The 16923-nt window shown below is 37.4% G+C and overlaps 1 protein-coding gene across 1 annotated transcript in view; it reads right to left on the bottom strand.

Annotated features, from left to right (window-relative positions):
• DMD (dystrophin) overlaps positions 1 to 16923 on the bottom strand; it is a 2004585-nt gene that overhangs the window by 1587592 nt on the left and 400070 nt on the right. Inside the window, exons 5-6 of the mRNA XM_082716529.1 lie at positions 10483 to 10575; positions 2840 to 3012 (exon numbers count right to left, since the gene is read on the bottom strand). Of these exons, the coding sequence (XP_082572655.1) occupies positions 2840 to 3012; positions 10483 to 10575 (266 nt within the window). The remainder of the gene's footprint in view (positions 1 to 2839; positions 3013 to 10482; positions 10576 to 16923) is intronic.

Raw genomic sequence — 16923 nt, 5'->3', positions numbered from 1 at the left:
TCAACAGATCTTGTCTAAACCTGATGAAACAAGGTACACCAAGACCACTTAAAGTAAAGCAGGCAACAATTTCAAGAATGAAATGATCAGGGGTGCCTGGGTAGCTCTGTCAGTCAAGCATCTGCCTTTGGCTCAGATCATCTCAAGGTCCTGGGATCAAACCCTGCATCAGGCTCTCTGCTCAGCAGGAAGTCTGCTTCTCACTCTGTGTGCACTCTCTCTCTCAAATAAATTCTTTAAGAGATTTTTAAAAAGAATGAAATGATTATATGATAGTAATCAAATTAGAAATAGATGGGGTTAAGAGATAATATTTGTGGGCTTCATATCAAGGAGTAAATCCATCTACTGCCAGACACCAATTATCAGGAAATAAAAATACATAATTATGAAAACTGAGAAAGAATAAAAGAAGTTGCCAACAGTAAGCATTTGTAGGAAGTGGATCGTGATGGGGTGGGGTTGGGGTCATGAAGACATATTCAGGTTTTTTTTTTCCTTAGCACCCCCCTATGTCTCACTTTTTTTTTTTTAAACCACATGCTATGGTATCTCTATGGTAATAAATTAAAATGAAGAATTAGTAAGAAAATTTAATTGTAACATCATACTTATTGCAACTTATCATATATTTTGAGCTCTTTCTAGTCAAGTATCCTTTAGTTTTCCCACAAAAGTAGAATCTGTCTTCCTTTTAACTATACTATAGTCAGCTTTGTGCTTTCATATAATACTTCTAATTTCCTACATATTAAGATAAGATTTAGCCTTAAATAGACATAAAGCCATCAATACCCTAATCTTTGGCAAGATTCTTTGTCAATCCCTATGCTCTATAGTAAGTGCATGCCATTGTTCTATAGAGCTTAGTCACTCAATTATTGAAATCAGAACACCTCGTGACATTCCTAAGCTTACCAAGGACAATCACCTTGGAACAGAAAGTTCCAAGCATTTTTTTTTTTCTTTAGATAAACAATATGAACATCTGTCAAAGACAAAAAGAAGAGGGAGATGATTCACGAAAGAGCATTATCAACTGTGAGAAACCTCTTGAAAAGTCACTATGTTATGTATGAAAAGGGAGTTACTGATGATTCATTCAATATGACAGGAGAGAAGATATAAATGATATTCTGAGAGAGAAAGAGTGGGTCAGGGACAGCTGCAGCAGGGCAATCTGGAAATGTTTCCTGTATTACAAATATACTCCGAAATTATGAAATACAATATTAACAAACGAACGTAGTGTGTGAACATGCTGGCAGGACTGAAGCCTTCCACTTGAAAGGAAAATGCTGAAGAGCCAACAAGGACTGTCTAACCTGATCCTCGATATTTCTGTTCATCTGCAAACGTGTACATGAACAGCAAGATCAATATGTTCCGGCCGTTACTGTGAAGCATGTGGCTGCATAAGTCTGCACTGACTTATCATGCAGAATGAATGCCTCTATCCCTTCTCATCTGGCTGTATTGAAGCTGTGCAGTATTTTTCTTCGTTTCATACTTAGGAAAAACAACGTGTTAACACTGCTTAACATGCCAAATGAGTGTGAGCTTGCCTCCTTTTGAAAATCACGTTGCTGAGTCATTCACCTGGAAACTCAGTCTGGATGGGGTTAATTAAATCCAGCTGGAGCAAGACACCTGACAAAGCTGCTTATTGAGAGAGCATTTGTTCTTGGATTGAGCTTTAGCACGAAGAAAATTTATATTCTGGACTTTTCTAGAAACAAGACTGGCATAGGGCAATGGGAGACTCGTCAAGAAAAGAAAGATCAAAGTGAGAAAAAGATAAGCTGCTTTGAAAATCAGGACAGATGCTGTCCAGTGGCATTTCAAACACAGTTAATAAGGCAATGTATTTGACCCTGGGGATTGAGCTGGATAAAAGAGATGGGTAACAGGAAAACCAAAGCAGATATCCCTTAGCGTGAATGTATTATACATAGAATATATATTTCTATGTTACATATAATATAAATGACTGCATTATATGTACGTATTTCCCACGTTGTTTTGCTTTTTCTTGGCCTGTTAATAATTTATTTACTAAGCTTCTTTATACAAGAAAAAAGCAAACAATGATTTTGTTACCTTAGAAAATGTAACAGTGTATGGAATACGGTTAAGAACATTTGGTTCACTGTATCACAATGAGTTCTTTTTACGAAGATCCACAGAACTCTCTTTCAGTGCTTTTAAAGCAATTGCCCTGCTGTTCCAGAGCAATTGTTTCTTTTGATATTCTAAGCACTGAGTCATAGAATTAATTGTGGTCTGCTCTTTGCCTTGCTTGCTAAGATGTTCGGAGCCTCTTTTAATCCCGAAATATAAAAAAAAAATACATAGGGTCTTATGTATTTGCTAAGTGTGTATCTGACAAGAGAAGTGTTTCTTTTTCACATTATTAATCAGATGATAGTAATTAATTTTGCTACAGCCACCCACATGAGATTTGGAACCATTTTAGCTCTATTGTTTAGGCCCATACTAACACAGAATTTGTTTACAAAGACCAACACCATTCTTACCCAACTTAGAATATAACCTTGATTTTCAGGAAAAGTCTGAATTTCAAACATGCTGGTCCCCTCTCCCTCCCACCATAACCACATTCATGCTCCAGTATTTTAATATTTCAACAACGAAATGATATATCACATAAAAAATAGGATATTTTTATTCGGTGCATTCCAATTGATAGTCAGATCAATGTGGTTAAGTACATAACATGTCACATAGTAGAAAATGAGCTGGAATCACACTTAAGAAAAAGATAATCAGTCTCAAAATCAATACTTACAAAAAGTCAATATCTCAGTAGTCTCCTTACCTATGACTGTGGATGAGAGCGTTCAAAGCCAGCCCATCAGACCAGCTGGTGGTGAAGTTAATGACATTAACCTGTGGATAATTACGAGTTGATTGTCGGACCCAGCTCAGGAGAATCTTTTCACTGTTGGTTTGTTGCAATCCAGCCATGATATTTTTCATTACATTTTTGACCTATGTGTGGAAAGAAATTTTCATAAGAAAATAAGAATTTCATGAGAAAATGCATTCCCTGAACAAGAACCACACAAACTCAAATTTAAATGTCCTAATCTTTGCTAATAGGTAATAGAAATTTTAGAGTCAATTAGTAATGAGGAATAATAGATTCTACCAGGACGGAGTCCATTCTAATTACTTAGGAATGTATTCTGATTGGTTGGTGTCACGATACACCATTTACTGTACACATTTAATATCAGTCCTGGATTCTGTTACATTAAACTATTGATTTTGTGCTTTTAGAATTGCTCATCTTCTTTCAGTGTATATACTAGAGAAGAGTACACAAAAACATCAGACTTGTTATTGACCGAGGACTTAATTTTAGTGTTTTTAGGACAGAAATAATAGCATGGTGGCTAGGAGAATGAGCTTATTTAATTTAAACTTAGGTTCAAATTTTACATTTGCTATTAACAAATTGTGCTAATTGGGCCATTTAATCTTTTATAGGCCTGTTTCTTAAATGTAAAAGGTTGTTTTAAGAATTAAAGGACAACTACAGTAAAATAAAATCCCTAGATTTATACTATTACTTAAAATAATGCAAATTATGTTTACTGACCAAAATGAAAAAAAAAAGAACAGAAAAATGAGTTTGCCTATTTAAAGTAAAGAACACAAAAAAGTCAGCAAAAGAAAAAGTATTTATCCCTAAAAACTGTGAATGTATTGCCTTGAGTTGTTATGTTTGTTTTTGTTCTGTAGTCAGTTTGGTTTCATTTGTTATGGCTTTTTTTTTAGGACAGAGCTTCACATGCAATAGAAAAACAAAGGTTACAAATGCTCAAAACATGGATCCAGAACTTTGGCTCATTTATGCAGCCTCTTCGGTTATAGGAAATGACATTTAAGATACTGCTTTTACAGAAAAAAAAATATGTTACAAAATCCATCCATACATACACAGTGTAGGTCCCTAGAGGCACATCTTACCTCTCCAGAGGAGGTGAGGGACCCGTTCTGGTGTCCAGAAGCACAGGGCTGGTGCTCCCACTCCCACCGCCCCCGCAAAGCAACCCAGGATGCTGTCACTGTTATTCCATGGTGTTCTTAATATTCTGGACCTGATAAACGAATCTAAGAGCTCTTCTTTGAAACAGTCTTAAAAGAGTCATTTCACCTGAAGAAGGCATGCTCTCCAAATACGTGAGGTGTCAGTTACTGTCACAGAGACCCATTCTCTCCTAGATGACAGGGCAAAGGTCAGTATGAAGACTGAAGAGGGACCTGGTACTCTTTGAAGAAAAGAATCTTGGAAGGATCATTCTCAACAAAGTGCCTGCTATGAGCAGGGGCACCAAATGCAGACAAAACCACTGGTGCCTGGAGGGCTGTCTTACTAGTTCTCGCACCCCCCACCCTCTCTCCTCCTGCGGTACAAAATGCTTCCTGTGCCAGATAACAGGCTCTGCCTGCATTGTCCCCTTACTCTTGTTTTAGGCAGAGAGGTTAAGGGCTTAAGGATGTGCAGCAGATGTAGGGAGAAGGGGAGGAATACTCAAGATGCCCTCACAGACAGAGTGCTTAGATGGAGCTAGGCCAAGTGGTGTCCTTTTGTGTAATCACCTTGGGGCTGTGGGTGGGCCACTCTGTTCGGGACTTCCGCCGCTGCTCCTGGAGAAGTCACAGCCCCTGTCCCAGCACACATTGTCTCCTGGCCACACTCCAGCCAGAGGAGGCAGGGCTGATGGCCCGTGTGGCTAGGGTTGTAGGCACTGGCAGGACTTCAGAGTCCACAGAGTCGGCACTTTTTCTTCTTCAGCCTTTCTGGCTCTCGCCTGCAGTGTCTCCTCCTCTGAGGAACCTGGCCCCATCTTTAAAGATCATTTGGCCCTTACAAGCAGGAAGGTGGCAAAGAAGCCAGGGGACCTCGCTGCATTGAAAGCCCCATCGGAGAACTTGTTGATCCTACAAGGGAGATAGATAGACGAGGACCACCGGGACACTGTGTAGGAAGTCCATCGTGAAACAGTGCAAGCCCTACCTCTGTCAGCCGCAGGGCATCAGCGAGGGGAGGGAGAGGGCCGGCAGAAGTCCTACACCGGCGCGGGCTGGAAGGGGGCTGCTGAGGACACCACACAGCAGAGGTGACCAAGTACCCCCATGACTCCGCCAGCAGGAGGCGGTCCTTGAGCTAGCACCGGAGGGCGCACTGGAAGCCCTGGAAGCCCTGGCTCTGGTCTGGTTTCAGGTTGGGGGCAGGGTCAAGTTCTGCGGGCGATGAAGCTCTGCCTCCCTCCTGCTCCTACCAGAAGACTGGAGAGAGGTGGAAACCCAGGCCGTGGGAAGGGAGAAAAAGGCCAGACTCTTGGTTTTATTTTTATTAGTTTCTGTGCATGGGATTCTCTCCTAAGCTTTGTGCAAATGATGTATTTCCAAGTCTCATTCTTCTAACTAATCTGAAGCAGAAATCCATTCTCAACACTTCTCTGTGTTTCAAAAATGCAGTGACACCACATTATAGAAAAACTGTCTATATATTCTAGTAGAATCATAATTACTAGGCTACTTTTTAAATATAAGTCAGGCCCCTTATCGTATACCTGAAGGAAATATATAAGTAAATGTGTTGAGTTTTTACCACCAAGGGCTTTCTTTTTGGAAAGTGTAAGGTCCATATACTACCAACATTTGTTCAGATGATGAATATTTATCATATATTCTAAATATGACATTTTATTTTGCTTCTTCATCCATGTAGAAGTTAACAAAGGCCTCAGGGGAAAATACATATTTTATATCTCCAATGTTAGTCATCTTTTTATGAAAGAGTCAATGCAAATTTTAGGATAGACTGTTAAATATAACTTTAAAATACTTAAAAAGGATTTGAGATGATACTTTGTAAATGTGGTAATGATTTGAAGATGTGAAATCTTTGCATATATTTATCACGATCCCTTGATAGCTAAATCTATTATTTAGAGGCAGATTATGAAGTTTTCTTAATTCCTTCTGACCTGCTTATTTAGTCAGTTACTCAGTGAATAAATAGGTCGAATAGTTATGTAAGCTATATCATTTTCTCATCATATTCTAAAGTTATTAGGTGAACAATCTCCATGCACAGTGATTACAAGACATAGACTTTTGTGTCCTGTGCTGAACCAGGGCTGGGCTCAGCACCTACTGGCTCCGTGGTGGTGAGCTGCACTGATTGGGCAACCCTCCCATGATGAATTGGTTTCATTTGTGAAATGCTTTGGCCAGATTGCTCTCTATGCACGTAAGGTTAAAGGACAACACGGTATTTAATCCAAAACTTCTTTAGCATCATTATGTCATTAATTCAGCTTATCAGCCTCAGCCTCACTACTGTTTCTTCTATTTGGGTACAAATGTTGCTAAGAAAATAATAATGGTAATAATAAAGGGTAATGTAAGATAATCGGTTCTTTTCCTACTTAAAAGGCAATTACCGAGAAATCTTTATTAAGGATCAACTTTCAGTCAGACACTGAGTTGGTCCTAAAGTGAGTCTTAAAGCAGAAAATTTTTCTAACTTTTGGGCATACAGTCCCTAAGCAAGAAAATCAATTTAAACAAATATGTGTGTGTGTGTGTGTGTGTGTGTATACAGCTATACGTCTATTTTTAAAAGGAAAAAGTTGAAATGAGCAGTGATTTCAAAAAATGACTAGGAGTTAACTGGGTAAAGAAGGTATGATAGAGATGCAGCACCAAGATTGTCCTTTAAAAGGGCGTGTTGCTGCAGCTGTCAAAGCCCACTGCTGTGAGTCCTCTCAGGAACCCAGTGAGTTGGCAGAGTCAAGCCCTTCCTAGGGCAGCCCACATCTAGGGACTGATGAAGGGAAATGGTATAAAGACTCAGCCATGTCAGCCCCACTGAAGACAAAGCTGAAGGGCTATTCTAGCTTCCAGTTCCCCGTGGGGTTGCAAACAGCCCTTGCTGGGAGGAGGGGAGGGGGTATCTCAGTTCCAGTGCTTCTCACTCCCTCAAGTACTTGTCCCAAAGGTGTGCCTTAATGAATGTCCTGCCTGCTAAATTCAAGGTCTACTTTCCACAATCCATCCTGTGATGACAAGGAGCCATGGTGGAGGGGTAGGAGTAGAGAGGAGTAGGGATAGTCTTCTCCAAGGGAAGGATGGTTGTGTGAAGGAAACTGGAGCAAGAACTGTCTTGCATCCAAGGCGTTAGGTAGGCAGGAGTTTACAGCAAGGGCTTTCAGCAGCACCAAAACCATCGTTGTCTTGTATGATGGGCAAATAATAAATAAATAAACATTGCCATTTAAAGTAGCCCTGGATTTGAGTATCTCCTTTGACTTAGCCAGCAAAGGGGGGGACCTGACCTCAAATAGCACACTACTGTTTGCAGGATATGTTTGTATCTCCAGCTGGTTGTAAGAACTGAGCTGACCACCCTAAAAAGGAAGGTCTGCACTTAAAAAAGAAAGAAGAAAAAGATGCCTAACACACGTTGTCTGTTTCACAGTTTTGTCCAGAGCTGTTTATTTCTCAATAGAGGCATTATTTTTCAGACTAACAATTTTATTTACATGGAAACTGGAAAAAAAACAGTGACAGGAAAGATAGGGTAGGCATTCCTGAGCTTTTACAAGTGCAAAGAGAAGTCCGCATGGCACTGTTAATAACATACCATGTGGCACTGGAACAAAAGATTCACATCCTTCCATCTCTTAATGCCATTTTCAATCTGTTAGATCCAGAAAGTACATTAGGTTGGTCGGTGCTGAGATTCAATGGCTTTTTTGACTACTTAATAGGAAGGCAAATACCTATTCTCAGTGAAAACACATCCTGGGATTGATTGGGTTACGATGAGTATTGTGCAGGAAGAATTTTTGTAAGCATTTTTAGTAGTTTTAAGAGAACTAAGCAGGGTGATAGAAGAGAGATAAGATAAGGAGGCAGAGGCTGAGAAGAGTCTACATCCTTGCAATCACAAGGATATGATGACTCAAGGACATCAGTGTAAAATAACAGACTCTAAGAGAGGTCTCAGACAAGGAAAGAGTGTAAAATCATTCCTTCTGGTATTCCATAATATGAAAGTCCCCTTTTATGCTAATTTTCAAAAAATGAGCAAGCTCACAAGCAAATGAAAAAAAAAGTATCAGGGTAGTTTTGAAACTATATTGCAATGATTGGAGATAGAGTTGGAAAGGGTTTCAAGAAAATAAGTGTGAGGTCATATCAGAGACAGTTTGGGTCAAAAATACAATTACAATAGCCTTTTGGGTATCTGTGCATGCCTAACTTTTCATGCCGGCTCTGTCATGACCAACATCTATGCAACTTTAGTGTCTTCTGCAAGATGGGGTCCCTCCATGAACTATTTGTTACTAGATCATAAGATAAATACAATAGTCCATTAGTAACTTCTGTAACAATTTTATAAGGTTCTCATACATCTGTTGAGTTTAATTTTAAAATGGCTTGGGTTTTCGGTATCTTTTTATTTCATTTTTGTAGTGCTTCAGTGTTATTATGATTTACACACAATGGAAAAGGGGAAAAAACTGTTCTTTCCTCAAGAGAATTTGAGAAGTACTCAGCAACAGAAATAAACCAGTTTGGTGGGGGGGCCCTATGTTGCCTTGCTCATTTTATTTGACACCATCACTATGTGGAAAAGGCCCAGAATTGGGAATCTCAGGTTCATTTAAAATTCTCATGCTCTGTTTTCTGTCGTCATCCACTATGCTGTCCTCTATCTCTTCCCATATTTTTAAAAAATATTTTATTTATTTATTTGACAGAGATCACAAGTAGGCAGAGATGCAAGCAGCGGGTGGGGGGGGGGCGTGGAAGCAGGCTCCCTGCTGAGCGGAGAGTCTGATATGGGGCTTGATCCCAGGACCCTGGGATCATGACCTGAGCCAAAGGCAGAGGCTTTAACCCACTGAGCCACCCGGGCGCTCTGATCTCTTCCCATATTGCTGTGATATAAGATTGAGCCTGCTCAGAGTGTTTCGAACAAAAGGATATGGGCGTCAATTGGCTCTATATGTGGGTCAGTTCACCTGCTGAGTTGAATAGGTATCCTTCTGGTCTATATACTGACTCTGAGCAGGAGCAAAGTACAGTTTAAGTAAAGTCAACCCTACTAAATGAAGTAGTGATACTTGCTACAATAAGGATAAACCTCAAAGATTATGTTCAGTTAAAGAAACTATATATAAAAGAACACTTACTATATCATTTCATTGACATGAAATGTCCAAAAAGGCAAACATAGGAACACAAAATAGATAAATGGTTGCCCAGGGCTGAGGGTTGGAGTGGGGTGTGACCATAAATAAGCATAAGATGGACATGTGCTAAAATTAATTGTTTTCATGATTTTACAACCTTGCAAATATCCCAAAAATCTTTGATGGATTGGGGAAAAAACCATTCCTTACTCAAAATAATTTGAGAAGCCCTGGGAAAGAGAACTAAACCAGTCCGTACGCTTTGAATTTTATACTTAGAATGGGTAAATTTATGATATATAAACTACATATCAAAATTGTTTTATAAAAAAATTAATCTCTGCTAGTAAAAAAGCAGACATCCCAATTTTCCTTCAGAGTCTTAACATATGAGTAGAAAAATCCAAGCAATCAAAATTATTCATATGATACACCTGTAGTGACAATGGCATAGTGCACTGCCTTGCAGATACTCTCTTGTTTAATCCTGACAAGAAATATACATGTTAATTATTATTTTTCTATTTTGACAGTGAGGGAATTATGGCCCAGAAACGGATGGCATTATACCCAATGTCACTACCAGATGGTGAATGGGAGAATTGAAATTTCAGCCCATGCTGGTCTGAGTGAAAAAATGTATACTCTTTTCACTAAACCAAATGACCTTTGATCTGTTTTACAGAGGTCCAATAAGTATAGACATTCAGAAAACCCTATGCTGAGGTATTTAGAAAAAAATGCAATTCTGAAAGCAGATTATGAAGTTAGTTTGTATGTACAATATATATATATAGATAATAATATCCCACCAATCTTTTATTGACATTAATTTATGTTGAGGAATACAAAGGATTTGTAAAGTCTCATTCATTTGGTAGTGATTAATAGTTTTTACGAAATTATTTAGTTTCACATGAGGACAAGTTATAGAAGACACATATTTGTGAAAAATATTTTTATTAACCTATTGATAAGATATTTTTTGGCTCATCTCCACACGTGGAAATAAAATTTAGAAAAAAAAATGTTTCTGCAAATGTTCTAGAATCTGTTTTATAATTTGATGATCCTTCACATTTCAAATGACATCAGTTGTGCCAGTTTGAAAGGCAGTGCTATGGACAGGGGCTTTGTATTGCTAGAGGTATGTATGTTTGCTTTGCAGGTGAAGGGTAAAAATGAAAGGAAGGATCAGCAACATTTGACACAAAAAGGAAACATTCATCAGGATTCTTACCTGCCAGTGGAGGATTATATTCCAGATCAAACCAAGAGTCAGTTTGTGATTTCCATCTACTATGTCAGTGCTTCCGATATTCACTAAATCAACCTGTTAAAGATAAAGAGAAAACATTTGAAGGAAAGAGACAAAATGTCTATTTGGAAAGAAAACAAAATGTGAAGGTAATTGCATTTAGCTATTTTCAGAGCCTAAGCATTATTACAGCTTTTAAAAAATCTAAAAATGAAACAAAATGCATTTTTGAATGCACTCTTTTTAACAAACAAGTGCCCCTGGACACATTTACAGAGAGATAGGAAATGAATGTACGTTTAGTATATAAATAGATTACTGCAGATTAAAAAGTCCAATCAGAATATCTTCAAATAACATGTATAACAATGATAATTCATAAAGGATGCCTAAAATTAATAACTGATTCCTAATACAAAGTTGAAACTCAATAAAAAGAAATTTCATCAGTCCTTTGATGTTGCTCAAAGGAGTGCTATTATAATCAGTCATAGCTGAATTTAACTAAAATGCCCTTGCTTTAGAAACATATATTCAAATTCTAATAAATAATGGAGCTATGGTGAGCTCTCTTTGTTCTATCTATGACTGGGTTTGGGAATCAAAATTTAAAAAAAAAATTAAAGTTTGCTTTAAATCCTGTCTCCTGTCCTTTGTGTTTCTAATATATTTAGGCAGAGTCAGGTTAAACATAAGCATCAGACATATAAGTGCATGAGAAGATGTTCAGCATTATTAAGCATTAAGAAAATGCAATTTATATATCCACAATGAGCTAACACTATACCCATCATAATGGCTAAAATTTTAAAATAGTGACAACATCATATCCCACTGAGGATATGGACAAACTGGAAGAAATGAATGGTACAGGTACTCTGGAAAACATTTTGGCACTTTCTTGCAAAACTCAGCATGGGTTTAGCATACAATCCAGCAATTGGGCTCTTAGGCATTTATACCAAAGCAACGAAAACTTATATTTATATAAAATCTATGCGCATGTGTTCATATCATCTTCATTTGTAACAGTCAAATGCAGCCATCTAGGAGAACAGCCCACATGCCCTTCAAGCATGAATGGTTATACAAGCTGTGGTACATCCATACCATGGAATACCACTCTACCATGAAAAGGAACAAACTACTGACACACAGAGTAACTTGGGTGAATCTCATGGGAAGTATGCTGAGTTGAAAAAACAAAGCCAATCTCAAAGCGTTATGTATAGTATGGATTCAATATAACAGTTTTGAATAGACAAAGTTCTGGAAATGGAGAAAAGGGTAGCAATTGCCAGAGGCCAGAGATCGGGGTGAGTGAGTTGGGTAGGTGGAGGTGGTCATAAAAGGGCAGCATGAAGGGCCCCTGGGTGGCTCAATCAGTTAAGTGTCTGCCTTTGGCTCAGGTCATGATCTTAGAGTCCAGGGATCAAGCCTTACATCGGGCTCCCTGCTCAACAGGGAGTCTGCTTCTCCCTTTGCCCCTCACCCCAGTCAACCTCTCTCTCTCTCTCTCAAATAAATAAAATCTTTAAAAATAAAAATTTAAAAAAATGAAAGGGCAGCTCGAGGGATCCTTGTGGTGATGGATGAGTTCGGCATCTAGTCTGTGATGGTGGATACACACTTGTACATGTGTGATAATGCACAGAATTAAAAATACCTGTGTATGCATATGTGAGTGCAAGCAAAATTCAGGAACTATGAATAGTACGAATGGCTTATATCAATGCTGATGTGTGTAGTAATATCATCCCATAGTTTTACAGTATATTACCACTGGGATAAATCTTGGCTAAAGGATCTCTCGCTATTATTGCTTACAACTACATGAGAATTTACAACTATCTCAAAGTGAGAAGATTATCTAAAAAATGGGCATCTGGGGATACTTTAACAGGATAATACATCAAAATAAAACAAATAAATACCTTCAGATTAAGGTCTATAGAGTGGGTGTGAAATTGTTAGAACAGTAGTGAGCGTTAAGAAGTAACTCAGATTTCTTTCCCCATTTACTGTCTTTGGCTGACTATTCCCTTTGGTTGAATTTCTTTTGGTTGCCTCAAGGATCCTGCCAATTTGTCCTGTCCTGAGGGCAGCAACCTAAGAGAGTTGCCTACTCCTCATCCTCCCTGGATATCTTCTCTAAATAGCCACGAGTCATTTTGATTAAACCTTTCATCTTCTCAGGCTCTAAACCCTTACTGGTCAACGTGTCACTCCGATCTGTCTTTCCCATTTGTTTATTCCTTAAGTAAGATGGGTTTGCCACTCTCTCACTCAATGGCGAATTATATTCCTTATCATTCACCTTAATATTCTAAATGTTATTACAACTTGAAAATATGAAGCTTTCTGGGAAATCCAGGTGAAAACAATAAAAAAGGATACCCTTTTGTATAATTGTCAAATCACTCCCAATTACAGCTCCTATAAACTTACTTACAGGTCTAGTGGATAATCAAATAATCAAAATTATTTTAGTATCCCAACAACATAAACATTATTGGTGTGGTGGCTTAAAACAAATGAAAAATATAGAAAATAATGTAGAATAATTTGAACAAGGGCAGAAGATCAAGATACAAGTCCAGAGTTGAATTCCACATATATTTTATAGTAGAGGATATTACTGAGCTATGCAATCATTAGATGTGAGGATTGGTACCATCAGGAATTTCCAGAGAAGTCAGCCTGAAGTAGTATGAAAATAGACATTTCACTAAAGCTCAGTTGAGAAGTGGATAAATGGATGTCCTGAAAACTGGTTAATATGAAAGACTTTGACTTTCTTGGGTAGAGGAAAGTCAAAGCGATACTGCCAGTATAAGGTATTACATGTCTATTTATTTCTGTAGTGCAGATGCTTCCTGTTGTACACTTGAATTTCAGGAGGAGCCTATGCAAGTTTGCCCTAATTCAGTATGTTATTGTTAATTTTAATATTTCAAATTACTGAGCATTCACATAAATTTGTCCTACACAGGTGAATAATAATTTGCTATAATACTGTTGAACTGAACAAAGTAGAATACAACAAGTTTCTAGAATTTATTAGGGAAAAACAAGAAAGAACCATGATCTACATTTCACTTGGAGATTTCTTATGTGGCAGAAAAGGAAGGAGTTCCTCCACATGGAAAAGCTACTATAAATTTAACATTTGATTCACTGATGCATTCATTCAACAAATACATTTTGGATACATGTCAGACACTGATGTACTTAGAGCACAAAGGAGAAAAAATGTTCTTGCTTTCTGGAACTTAACTATAGTGAGAATGATAATTAGACATACATTGTTGAAAATTCAGTTACTTTAATGGAGAAGATGTGATTATTATTATTATTATTATTTTTTAGGAGACAGACCTATACTGGAGAAATCACTGCTGGTAGTTATGTTTGGACTTGCCATAGGGATCATCCTGTGGAGACTTAGAGCAAGTAACAGGCATGCCTAGATCGACTTTCATAAGCTTTCTCTCTGTATCAGCAGGGAGAGAGTTCTGCTTTTTCTTTATCCTCATAAAATCCCTCCTAAGATCCAATCTCTATTATATCCAGGTACTGTGCTCAACTTTGAATAATTTTTTTAAAAAAAAAGTTCATAAGCTAATAGCAGGGCACACAATAGAAACTAATTAAAATTAAATAGGATCTAGAAATTCCACTTCCAGATATATCCCCAAAGAACAGCAAGCAGGGACTTGAACAGATATCTGTATACCATTATTCATAGCAGGGTTACTCAAAATAGTCAAAAGGTGAAAACAACACAAATGTCCATTGACCAACGAATGGACAAGCAAAAATGTGATATATACGTACAATGAAATATTATTCAGCCTTAAAAAGGAAGGAAATTCTGACAAATGCTACAACATAGACGAACTTTGACACTGTGTTAAGTAAAAATATCCAGCCAGACACAAAATGAGAAATATTATATGACTCCACTTATATCTGATGTCTAGAAAAGTCAAAATGTATAGAGAAATAAAGTAGAATAGAACTTATCAGGGCCTGGAGAAAAGGGGAATAGGAAGTTACCGGTAAGAGTTTCAGTTTTTTAATGATGAAAATTTTGGAGATGTATAGTGTTGCTAGGTGCATACCAATGGGAATGTACTTAATGTCACAGAAGTATATGGTTAAAAAGTTGCTTTACATGGTTAATTTTATGTTAGGTCTCTTTTATTACATTAAAAATAAATAATAAAAGAAGCCATTGGAAGACACATGCACACAGAAGCCATAGACAATATCTAAAGGAGGGTGCATGGATGTTCCAATAACATTTATAACAAGGAAAAATAGGTAACTGTGTCTCATGGAGACTCCGTGGAGAGAAAAACATATATATTATGGCAGGGTAGCAAAAGAACAAGAAGATATTCAGTATTTATTGAATCTGTGAAGAAGGAACCTAAAGACTGGAAGAAAGAAAGTGGCAGGCAGAAAAGGCATGCCAAGAAGATCCCACATGACCAAAGATAGGGAGATGGGATAAAGCGCATTACCTGATTGGGACTTAGAAGTACTGTGCTCAGGGACAATGTGGGATGGGGTAAAATTGTTCAACTATCTGGGACAGGATTATGAAGAATCTTTAAAACCTAATTCACACAAGGAACTGACTGTTAGAGAGGAGTTAATAAAGTAGAGAGGCAATAGCAGCAGCAAAATTGTATAGATCTCGGCTAACTATTATAGGCCCTAAACAATAGCATAGATCATTTATAGATATCTCAAAAACTAATACAAAGAAGCTTAAACTTTTGTCAGAGACAACAACCTTTCTCACAATTCTGAACTCTAACAAATGTGCATTTTATAATAACATATTGCATCTTTAATTACAACTTTACAAATAACGTGGTGATAACCACATAGCCATCTCTTTAGTCAACTTTCAATAAACAGAGTAGAGCATTAAATCTTAGTTTTGTGGAGAAAGTCTGTAGACAGTTACAATAATGCTATCCAATTTATGTAACTTTGTTGATTTAAAATTATATTTTGTTAGTTTAGTTTTTTCCTGCCAGTACTATTCACTATGTCATCAGAGTCAATGGGACATGGACCACCTCTGTTTCATTGGTGGTCCCTGCCCTAGAGCACTGTAAGTAAATACCATGGTTTGTAAGTGGTGATTCACTTGTACATTCTCTATTTCATATGCCTCAGGGGCTGGCTCTTATCCCACTGCAGTTTGTACCAATCATCATTCCTATCCAAAGGTCCAAACTTGATTAAGTCATGTTGCCATAAAGGGGTATCGCATTGTAAGAAACACTACCATAACCACTATTGAGTGGCAAACTAGATACCAATCTTGGTGTTGTTTTCTATTTATGTGTGTATATGTAATCTATTTTTGTTCTTTTTAGAAATATTTTATGGCTTTATGTATAGTCACATGAATATATTTTACGGAAATGCGTGCGTGAGATCTCACACATGCATCTCTCCTGCTTTTCTTGAGGCTAGTCTTCTTTTCAGTTTTTACTTGCCCCTCTTTCTTCCCCTGACTTCTTTCCTAACCTGACCTAAAAGACTCATATTTTCTCCCTATTCATATGATCTCTGTATATGTGAGTGTGTATGTGTGTTATCATAAAGGCACAAATATACAGGGTTTTATATTCTCCCCAAAATAGCATATTATTCAGATTCTATTGAATATTGCTTTTACCAAACAACAATCCCTTTTATTCATTCATTTTAATGGTTGCATAAGATTCATAGTTTAGGCGTATCCTAAAGTATTTAGCCAGTTCCCTGTTAGTGGACATTTATTTTGTTTCTACATTTGTAATATTTGTTTTGTTTTGCCACTTAATATAATATTGCAACGGACATCTTGTACCTAAATTCTCAGATAACTGATGCTTTTATCATTACAATAGCTAGTCCCGGAATGTATTTTCTAGAGCAAAGATACACACACATATATATATCATATATATATATATATTTTTAAAAATTTTGATGGCTTTTTCTTTTTTTATTTTTATTTTTGAGAGAGAGACAGAGAGATAGTGAGCACGAATGGGGGGCTATGTTAGGGGAGGGAAAGAGGGAGAAGCAAGCTCCCCACTGAGCAGGGCTCCATCCCAGGACCCTGGGTTCAGGACCTGAGCCACAGGCAGACACTTAACTGACTGAGCCACCCAGGAACCTTAGTAGGGTTTGTTTGTTTGTTTGTTTGTTTGTTTTTTAATAAAAAGGTTTTAGCATTTAATATTTTAACCAGCAATGTGTATGAATGGGCTCTTCCCTTCCCAGCAATAGATGTTTTTGATTTTCATTTTGCCTGTCTGATGAGTAAAAAGATTTTGCATTGTTTATTTATTTCCATGATTCTTACTTCTTCTGGAATATCTCTTTGTATGGCTGATGATTACAATTTCA

Source organism: Mustela nivalis (assembly GCF_964662115.1).
Source record: "Mustela nivalis genome assembly, chromosome: X".
NCBI lineage: Eukaryota > Metazoa > Chordata > Mammalia > Carnivora > Mustelidae > Mustela > Mustela nivalis.
This window is presented reverse-complemented; position numbering and strand designations above follow the sequence as displayed.